Source organism: Dendroctonus ponderosae, unplaced genomic scaffold (assembly GCF_020466585.1).
Source record: "Dendroctonus ponderosae isolate FM_Combo_2020 unplaced genomic scaffold, Dpon_F_20191213v2 Dpon_F_20191213_10, whole genome shotgun sequence".
NCBI classification, from domain to species: domain Eukaryota; kingdom Metazoa; phylum Arthropoda; class Insecta; order Coleoptera; family Curculionidae; genus Dendroctonus; species Dendroctonus ponderosae.
This window is the reverse complement of record NW_026017111.1, coordinates 3,460,716-3,470,685: the sequence shown is the minus strand read 5'-3', so window position 1 is coordinate 3,470,685 and position 9,970 is coordinate 3,460,716. Positions and strand designations below refer to the sequence as shown.

Here is a 9,970-nt window from a genome sequence, read left to right as displayed (position 1 = left end):
AACCATCTTCACCTGCTTCGAGTGGGCCAACGGAAACCACTGCAAAGCCTTCAACTCCATCTGAAGCGGCAACTACGCCGACATCCCCTACTCCTTCTGAGCCTGAACAGTCAAGCGAAGCATCACAAACCACGCCCAGCTCTTCAACAGCTTCAGAACCCGCAGAGTCTAGCGCGCCTACTGAAGCCACTCCCCAACAGGAAATTTCCAGCCAATCGCCTGAAACTACCCCGAAATCTTCAACTGCCCCTGAGGCTGAGGAGTCAAGCAGCCCTACAGAAACCACTCCGAAATCCCCATCTTCTGCTGATGTAGAAACCTCCAGCCAACCGCCCAAAACTACGCCAAGTGAAGCATCGGAAACTCCTCCATCTTCTGCAACAGAAGCAACCCCCACCCCAGTGAGTCAGTTACCGGAAACCTCCCCAGAAGCTTCAGTTTCTACCGGCCAATCACCGGAACCTACTCCTAGTTCCCCAATTCCCTCGGAAACCTCACCAAATCCCTCCACTTCACCTGCACTGGAAACCTCGCCAAAACCCTCCGTTCCCTCAGAAGCGCAGTCAAGCGCTCCACTGGAAACCCCTGCTGTTTCTGAGCCGCTGCGAAGCGGGTCATCAGAAGTCACTCCCCAGGCATCAGAAGCAACAACACCCTCCCCACGTGGGGAGAGTGGGTTGCCCCCTGAGTCGTGCGAACCGTCTTCGACTCACTGTGGGCAACCTACTGAGGTTTCCACGGCCACACCAAATCCTGCAGGGCCAGAGAAGACTAATGAGCCTCCCCCAAGTGAACCTGGAGCTGATGGGGATAGTGAGTGTCTTCCAGACGCCCCAAAAGGGGCTGCATGCAGCCCACCAACTTCTCCTCAGGTATTTCTTTAATGAAGCCTCCCCAGTCTAGTTTTGGATTAAGACGTCAAGTAAATGTGAGCAGGAGCCTACGCAATCGCCTCCATGTGGGGAGCAAAACCAACCATGCCCAGAGCCTACAAAGGCGCCAAAATGCGATTCAGCTCTTGGAGCCTGCCCGCCTCAGAACAAGCCCCAACTGGAGCGCAACACTCAGAAGCCGCCAACACTGGGGAGTCGCTTCAAGGAGACCACCTCAGGTCCAGACGACAGGGAGCCGCTTTCTGAACCTCCGCCTCCTGCTCCAGGTGAGTGAATCTGACCAGCGGGGTTGGGATCAATTGGAGGGTGTTCCAGGTACTTACAATGTGAAAGATTGTGTGGCTCGGCACAAGTTCGGGATGTACGCGCACCCCACTGATCCCAGCAAGTTCTACATGTGTTCCAAGTCGAAGCTTTTGCAGATGAGCTGTCGCGAGGGCTTGGAGTTTGATCCAGCGGCGTTTGGATGCAACCGCCCCAAATCGACTCCACCTCCTCCTCCTCCAGGTCAGCTGCTGTCCTCGAGATAGGTGTGGGTTTAACTCAATTCTGTTCCAGAGCTGAATCTTCACGAGTGCCTCACTCAGTACAAGCGGGGGCTGTTTCCTCATAGGGCGGACTGTTCCAGGTTTTTCGCCTGTTCCAGGCGAGGCCCCATTGAGATGGTTTGCCCTGGCGGGCTCCATTTCAACCCAATAAAACTGGTTTGCGACTGGCCCTCCAAGTTTTGCGTGAGTCCCGGCGCGAAGACTCGCGATAAGAGTGAGTGAACCCCGTAGTTTCCCTCCAGCAAACCGCATGGGTTTTAAAGTTTTCCAGGCCATGAAATCGGATAAAATCGCCCCGGACGTAGTGGACAGATGTCCGGAAAAGCTGGCCGAAGTGGCGTTTCCAAGTGGCGGGCAGGTGGACCTGGGCAAGGAGTTGACGCCCTCGCAAACCCTCACGCCTCCCAGCATCTACTGGGAGGCGGACAAAAAGTCCCTCTACACGCTCTGTATGGTGGATCCAGACGCGCCCCGCACCAAGGAGTCGAACAAGCCGAACCAATGGAACCACTGGACAGTGGGGAACATTCCGGGCAATCAGATCGCTCGCGGACAGCCATTGGTCGAGTATCTCCCTCCTTGTCCGGCAAAGAACAGCCCGCCCCACCGCTACACCTACATGGTCTACAAACAGCCCGCTAGGATCAACTTTAAGGAACCGCGGGTTGCAGCCAACTCGTTCCAGCATAGGGATGGGTTCTCCTTGAGGAGCTTCGCGCAGAAGTATCAGCTGGGCAACCCGATTGCTGGCAATTTCTTTAAGTGCCGATGGGACCGATCAGTCCCAATGATCTTCCAGAGGCTCCAAGTCCAGCCGCCTCCCTTTAGGATGGTGATTCGTCCGGGCGTCAGCCAATCAAACGTGCACTCTTACTCCTATTCGTTTAGTTTTAGAAATTAAGTTTTCGTGTTGGTGCGAGTAAACAATAAACCGCTTTTTCAGGTTTTTTTATATATATCTCCGGACTGGGTTGAAGTAGAAACATGGCAGTTTTTGCGTTAAACAGGAAAAGCTTGGGGTTAGCGGTGGCAGAGGTTTCATTTTCCTACCATCAGCAGGGATTTTTTGGTGAATTTTCAAATAAAAACCTGTTTAAATCCTTTTTTTTTCAAAGGCTAGTTTGAAAAATGAATACCTCTGAACCGGGCACAGATGTAAACGTGGCAGTTCTTGCTTTAAATAGGGAAAACTTCGCTTCATAAGGGGCAAGAGTGCAATCTGTGCCACAATTTGGGAATTTTTGGCGAATTTTCAAAGGAAGTTATTAGCCACATCTAGGCCTGGGTAACTCAATGAAGTTTTAGGAGTTGGCGCAGTGCCACGCAAATGGCTTGGTGCGCCAACCCAACGCACCGGCGCAACTCAGTTCCGTTGCTGGGAAAATATTGATGACTTTTTACGTGTTTTTAGATTTATTTTGAGGGCCCTTTATCAATAATATTTTTAACCGTTCTGAAAAATTTCAAAATTTTGCAGTTTTAGCAAAGTTACTCTTTTTCCTAAATGCACAATTTTCGAAAGATTCTCTTAAAAAAAATACTGACAATTTTCAGGAATTTTTCGCGAAAAATTATGAAATACATTTTATTAGAACACACGCCTCTTTCGTCGCTTTGTAAAAAGTTTTTAAATACCTTTCCAGCTTTGAATTTGGGACAAAAACCAAATAATTTTCTATCAATTTTGACTGATTTTCTTGCTTTACTTTCGACTCAAAAACGCCCTATGCGAGTTTCGCGTAAAAATGCTGACGATTTGGAGGGCTTTTACGCGAAAAATTACAAGATAAATCTATAGTTTTGTAGCAATTTTACAAAACCTTTTCAGCGTCGARTTCGGGACAAAAMCGAAAATAAATKTATCTCGTTTCTTCGTTTTCGTAAAAACCGATTACAAAACTAAAAGTTTTTAATCAAAAACGCACAAAAAAACATTATTTTCTGATGATTTTTTTCTTTTCAGCCAAAAATGAAAAAAATAATTTTGTCAGAAAATTCGCGCTATTCATCGGTTTGCAGGGGACTTTTGAAAACGCTTTTCAGCTTCGAATTTGGCTCAAAAACCAAATAATTTTTTGGAAAATTTGCCACCCTCATCGCTCTGAAGAGTTTTCAAGTTTCTTTAAACTTTCAGGTCATTCCAGTTTTAGCAGAGTTTCCATTAAGCAATTATTTCTACGCAAAAAACATATAATTTTTGCTTAAAATACTGACAATCTTCCGGTATGWTCTGCGAMAATTATRAAATAAATTTTATTGAAACACTCKGCTCCTGAACAGCTTTGTAATSTTTTTTCTKGAACMTTTTGCAGCTTCGAATTTTGGACAAAACCTTAATATTTTTGCTGGATTTKTTCCCAAAAATATTTTCCCGAACAKAACAAGTTTAGAATCAATTATTCGGAAAATTCGTCACTTTTGTCGCTGTGAATAATTTGGTTTATTTAAATTCCGGTTTCTTCACTTTYAGGTCAATATTTCCAAACAGAACAACGCGATATTAAAGTTTTACCGTAAAATATTGGCAAATTGAGTCTTTYATGCAAAAAAGTTAAAAGATGGATTTACAAGAAAAGTTGTCGTCTTTACAGTTTGGTCTTCTTTATCGTCTTTTTCGAATACCCATTTTACCTTTRAATTTGAGACAAAATCGAAACAAAGTTCTTGTTTTGTTTCGACAAAATTTAGGTTTTCTCAAAAAAACGACCAGAGAAACCAAAAACATATAATCAATATCGCTCTGAACTCTTTTTAAGTTTCATCAAAATTTCCTGATTTTCCMGTTTTAAACYAAATAGTTTCAAGTAATTGTTTTCGCAAAAACCGATCACAAAACTAAAAGTKTTTAATCAAAAACGCAAAAAAACATTATTTTCTGATGATTTTTTTCGTTTCGGACAATAATRKGGTCTTTTCAGCCAAAAATGACAAWATTAATTTTGCTRGAAAATTCACCTCATTCATCGGTTTCCAGGGAACTTTAGAAAACCATTTTCAGCTTCGAATTWGGCACAAAAACCAAATAATTTTGTTCAGTTTTTTACTGAAAGTATTAAGATTATCTTGAAAAAACGGCCAGAGCAAAAGTTTCCAAAAAATTATTTRGAAAATTCGCCACCCTCATCGCTCTGAAGAGTTTTCAAGTTTCTTTAAAATTTCRGGTCACTCCAGTTTTAGTAAAWACTCTATTAAGCAATTCTTCCTAAGCAAAAAACGTATTACTTTTACTTAAAATACTGACAATCTTCAGGTATTTTCTGTGAAAATTRTAAAATACATTTTATTGGAACACTCGGCWTCTGAACAGCTTTGTAATTTTTTTTCTGTAAACCTTTTGYAGCTTMGAATTTTGGACCAAAAGCAAAAACCCTAATAATTTTCTCTKAATCTTTTCCCAAAAATATTTCCCCGAACAGAACAAGKAAAAGTTTAGAAGCAATTATTCGGAAAAGTTGTCACTTTTGTCGCTGTGAATAATTTGGTTTATTTAAATTCCGGTTTCTTCACTTTTAGGTCAATTTTTCTAAACAAAACTCTCTCTAAACAAAACAACGCGTCCTTTAGGCAAAAAAGCTAAAAAATTTACAAAAAAAGTCGTTGCATTTACAGTTTGGTCTTCTTTATCGTCTTTTTCGAATACCCATTTTACCTTTGAATTTATCGGAACTCATTAGGCGCGGGATTTATATCAAAAGCAGGAAAACTACAAAAATGTTTCAATGTCGATGGTATTGAAAAACGCAGGTGGGCGAATGTTTCAAAGCCTAGTAATACAAAAAAATCCTTACAAAATGTACCTTCCTATTATCAAAGTAGGCAGACCGCCCAGCTATTTATTGAAGGCTGTACCAAGTCCGCTAATGACTTGGTACCGATGCCAAATAGCTAAAATCAGTTCAAAATTACAAAAAAGACATCAAGTGCATTGTTGCAAGAGTCGGGCCCAAAGTGGTACGTCTGGAAAAAACTGAAACAATGCACCTGTAAAATCACATTCAATCAATGGCTACTGATCTCCTTATTGAACACCTCCATGATCTTCTCCATTATTTCCCAGTGTTTATCTTTTTGCAGATCCTTGACGAAGACCGCGTACCAGGCCTCGTCGTCCAGATCTTCCATTAATGGCAACTGTACGCCGTAACATTGCAGAGCGAGTGAGATGCAGGCGACAGCAATGTGCTGGGGAGCGTAATCCAGTACGGCCGGGTCCATATGGAAGTCTTGGAGAAATGCGGCCGCCAATTTGGAAACAGGAACAGTTTCCCATGTGTCCTTGCCCAGCCTACGGAAGTGTATGAGCTTATTCCCGTTACATCCTAACCACTGGTTGCGACCTTACCAGCCTTCCATGCTCTTCAGGTAATGGAGCATGTACTTATGGGGGTGCACAGTGCCAACTTCGAACTTCAGCACGCGCATTATAAGCAGCTCCGCTTGCACGATGGCGTCCCGCATATTCCAGTATTCGTCTCCGATCTCCAAAGGACTGGAGCCCCTATGCAGGGTGTTGTGGGACACATTGATGATGTCCCGGATCTTCAGTGGATCGTCTTTCACCTTCCCAGCCAGGTACAAGGACGAAGAAGCAATCAGCTGGACAAAAAACAAATCAGCTGGACCTCAGTAGGTCAATGTTGATGTAGGCCTTACAAACAAATCATAGCCCATCGGGTCGACTTCCTTGAAGAATCGGTGCATAATAACAGCGGCTGTGGCCAAAGTCAGTGGCTGCCCATTCAGCTTCTTCCCACACTCAAAAATAAAGCTTGCTGGGGTAAAGCCCCCTTTGAAGTCCAACTGTCTATAATCCACTGTGGTGGTTCGTCGGGACTTCTCACGCTGCAGCTCCATAACATCAATAACGTCCTTCATGGCTCCAGATGGATCTACAAACAACCTCAAGCGTCTCTTTAGGCCCTGAACATATGCTCAGCTTTTGCGACCACAAATGGGCTTTAGTAGCAGTCAGATGAAAGAGTACAGCCTTTGCGGAGCACCACGTGCCCCGATGTGGTTTGCGAACGCACTAAGGCGCCCCCTGGGCCAGTTTGGGGCGCTGGCATTCAGCATTCTAACCTCGAAAACTTACCGTATGAAAATGAATGTGGAGTAAATCGGTGAAAGCTGAAGCCAACAGCTCGTTTGACGTGGAAATGTGGGTCGCCGAATTTGCAATGGGCACGATTCAATTAAATAGTTTTAATGATCTTTTAATCGGCCAAATGTCAGAGGTTTGCTAGGTTAGAATTGTCAATGTTTGGCCAGGTTGCCGCTTTGCTTTGGTGCCAGTGCGACAGAGCTATGGGCGGTATTGTCGCTTCGCTATCTGCAACCCTTTATACAGGCGTCTAAGCACTGTGTGTTCAAATTAAGTAGAAACTTAATCAAGTGGAAGTTTTTTTTATGGAAAAACCCCTGCTGTGCTTTCTGTTTTTCTAGTAGGGGACAGTTGAACTAATTGCCCCAATAGAGCGCCTACGGTGTGCCTAAAAAGCTGCGTTCTAGATTTTCATTTGAGCAATCTCCAAGTTAGCATGCAGGGAAAAGGCTTGTAGGGATTATTGGGAAAATTCCCGACTGTTCCAGGCAGGCAGGGTAAGTTCAAATTGCCCTCACTGACGGGATAAATGGTGTCCACCTGCCAAATCCGCCGGATAAACTGTATTTAAAGAGATTTGGAGTAAAACCGCTTGTCTATGTAGAATTAGGCACGTTGGGGCCGGGATCTGGATTAGCAAAGAGCGAAAATCGCCAAAGAATTCTATCACATATTCCTGCAAGCGGCAGCATTCTTTCCATAAATCTTCAGCGGCCAAGCTCGACCAAATCTGAATATTAAGTGTCGCTTAACTGTTCAAACACCTTCATTCGGAGGTTTCGTAAAAAATCAGGAACTATTTTTTGATATCATAAATAACGACAAACCGTTAGTCTAATGTACCGTAATCTATCATTATAATCGCCTAATCTATTAGTTGGACGCACTGAAATGCGCTAATTAGGACATTGATTGGGTCGCATGCATATTCTTCAGACGAATCGCTTGAGGAATGAATAAAATCGCCGTAGCTTGGGGGCTTTCAGCCCCATTTGGCCCAATTTTCCGCCGATTTTCGATGAAGCCATTGACACCATCCTTCTTCAAACCAGTTTAATTTGTTTCTTCGCAGGATTCGGAGGTTGATGAACTTATTCAAATGTTGTGGTCGAAGGTGCATTGATACCGCTAAGATTTACATAAAAATGCGCTCTTCTTTCGAGGAATCTTCCATTAATAATCATCTGGATTCCATTATATTCTGATGATGGCTGGTTCTTCACCTCGGATGCTTCATGAATACCCGACTATTTCCTTGGCGGAAACTAATAAATGCATACGCGACCAAACAGCGGCAGAAATTTAATTCCATATGCATCAGGATGATACCGCGTAATCTTCTGGTCGGTGACACAAAAAATGAGGAAAAATCGTCAACCAGCCGGGGTATAAATAAAAGAAGCGCCCAAGAAAGAGCACTTAAGGCCAAGAACTCGGCCGCAAAAGTTTGATTTACAGTTACGCTTGTGGGTTTTTGTGTGTGAGTGATTTGTTATCGGATTGTCGGTATGTTAATTCAACTAATCATTTAATCAAGAGTCGAGACGCAAATTCTGGAAAAACGCGGCCTCTGAGCGTTCAGAACTACTCAAGGAGCAGCTAAAAGCATTAAAAAATGCCTGATTATTTCGGATTTTGCAAATTTTTCTCAGTTGCTGTGTTCGAGCTTAGCCAACAACAGTTTTTCGTTTGACCAGTTCTCAGTTTAACCATGAACATTTTTGCAATGAGAGACCAGATTCTGATCGCTCAGCAAATTCCAATTCTAAAAAAGGGCTCAAAAAGCTACGGCCTTTCCAGCTCCCATTGAGTGATTTAAAGGGACTTCTGCACGCTCAGAACTGCTCCTCTTTTCAAGCTAGGGTTCTGAGGGTTGAAGAATCGCCGAATTGCCCCCTAGGCACGTAGGCGTTGTTGCGACATTGGCAAATTATCCCTGAAATGGTCGTAACACTCATACCTCCCATTTAAGGGTACTTTAGCAATAACATTTTGCGCATGCAAAGCAGTGGGGCCTGATGCCCATAAACTGCAAAGGCCTTCACGCATTTATGTGACTTGAAAGCGAAAATATTTGGAAATCGAAATTTGCAGGCTCCATCCAGACGAAATGAATTGGATTGTGGCCATTCTGTCGGCAACGTTGCTGCTTCAGTGCACTGGTAAGCATTGCTGACTTACCTTCTAGAGAGGGATTTGCATGTGGACTGGGAAAAAGCGCCGTTATATTGACCCAAACGCCCATCGTTTTTCCATTCATATTTATATGGAAATATTTGTCCGAAGTTGAATGACTTCGGCAAGAAAACAGTGTGGGGGAGTGGGCATTTGCATGGATTTATGCGGGATTTTCATCATTTGTTGCCCAACCGCATACAAACCGCACAAAGCTGCAACTTATGCAAGCTCATGCTCATCCTCAAACGGTCTTTTGTGGTTAAATGCCTGGTTTATTTACTGTTGTTTCCGCTCTTACTTTGCAGAAGCTGCAAAAGTTGTCTGCTATTGGGGCACATGGGCGGTCTATCGACCTGGACTAGGCAGCTATGGGATGAAGGATATTCCAGTGGATCTATGCACTCACGTCATCTATTCTTTCATTGGGGTGGACGATAAATCCTGGGAAATCCTCATTATTGACCCCGAGGTACGTCCTCACAGCGTGAATCAACCGACTTACCCCTAGAGTGCTTTTGCAGTTCGATATCGAGCAAACTGGATTCAGGAATTTCACCGATTTGAAGAAAACTCACCCCCAGGTCAAGTTCCAAGTGGCTGTGGGCGGCTGGGCGGAAGGTGGCGAAAAGTACTCAGCAATGGTAGCTGATAAGTCCCGAAGGGACACTTTCATACGCAGCGTTGTTGGTAAGCAATCCGCTCAGCAGCAAGGGTGGGTCCAGGGGGGGGTCATGGGGGTACGAATTCTCTGGCTCGAATGGTTCTTGAGAAACCTCGAAAAAAGGAGCGTCATGTTCAAGTGGAATTTGCAACTCAAAAAAAAACCACTCAAATCTAAAACTTCTTGAATTCAAGCATTTTTTGAGAAAACTGCCAACATTTCCTTATCGATGGTTCACTTTCTAAAAAGGCCGTTTATTTCTCTCTAGAATGATGTACAAATGAGCGTTCTTGCTCATTTTGCCTCCGAGATATGAGCAAAAATAGGACGGAAAACATGAAATTTTGGCATAATCTTGAACCTAAGTGTTTGATATTCAAATTTCGCTTTCTGGGTCACAACTACTCGAATTTCCTCACTCACGTTGTTACGACTGAATCAACTTTTCAATTCTCTATCCAACGATGCCAAAACGAATTATGTGGCTCGAATGTAACTTCGAAAAAAGCAGCGTCATGTTCAAGTGGATTTTGCAACTCAAACAAAACCTCGCAAATCTAAAACTTCTTGAATTCAAGCATTTTTTGAG

The 9,970-nt window shown here is 43.7% G+C and overlaps 3 protein-coding genes across 3 annotated transcripts in view; 2 read left to right on the top strand and 1 right to left on the bottom strand.

Moving 5' to 3' along the window:
• On the top strand, nucleotides 1-2,387 carry LOC109534846 (proteoglycan 4; the record flags this gene model as incomplete). The annotated part of the gene is given in 5 exon segments (XM_048661993.1): nucleotides 1-872; nucleotides 937-1,159; nucleotides 1,209-1,400; nucleotides 1,452-1,655; nucleotides 1,705-2,387. Coding segments are annotated over 5 exon segments (2,129 nt in total), but the record flags the coding sequence as incomplete, so codon positions are not given.
• Nucleotides 2,388-5,153: 2,766 nt separating this feature from the next.
• LOC109534848 (cyclin-Q) lies at nucleotides 5,154-6,717 on the bottom strand. Its single transcript, XM_019900626.2, has 4 exons — nucleotides 6,534-6,717; nucleotides 6,095-6,330; nucleotides 5,784-6,037; nucleotides 5,154-5,726 (listed from the first exon to the last, which is right to left on the bottom strand). The coding sequence occupies exons 2-4, from the start codon at nucleotides 6,314-6,316 to the stop codon at nucleotides 5,441-5,443; spliced, it is 762 nt and encodes a 253-aa protein (XP_019756185.1). The 5' UTR covers nucleotides 6,317-6,330; nucleotides 6,534-6,717; the 3' UTR covers nucleotides 5,154-5,440.
• A 1,225-nt stretch (nucleotides 6,718-7,942) lies between these two features.
• Nucleotides 7,943-9,970, top strand: part of LOC109534847 (endochitinase) — a gene marked incomplete in the record, with an annotated part of 8,191 nt that continues 6,163 nt past the window's right edge. The window contains 4 exon segments of the mRNA XM_048662261.1: nucleotides 7,943-8,048; nucleotides 8,637-8,704; nucleotides 9,026-9,189; nucleotides 9,242-9,407. Coding sequence (XP_048518218.1) covers nucleotides 8,653-8,704; nucleotides 9,026-9,189; nucleotides 9,242-9,407 — 382 coding nt within the window.

Bases quoted from the DNA above. Each gene is read 5' to 3' on its own strand.
- LOC109534848 (XM_019900626.2), bottom strand. From the start codon at position 6,316: ATGAAGGACGTTATTGATGTTATGGAGCTGCAGCGTGAGAAGTCCCGA. The intron at 6,038-6,094 runs GTAAGGCCTACA...TTTTTTGTCCAG, and splicing joins CGATGGGCTATGATTTGTTT to CTGATTGCTTCTTCGTCCTT. The intron at 5,727-5,783 runs GTAAGGTCGCAA...ACACTTCCGTAG, and splicing joins CTGAAGAGCATGGAAGGCTG to GCTGGGCAAGGACACATGGG.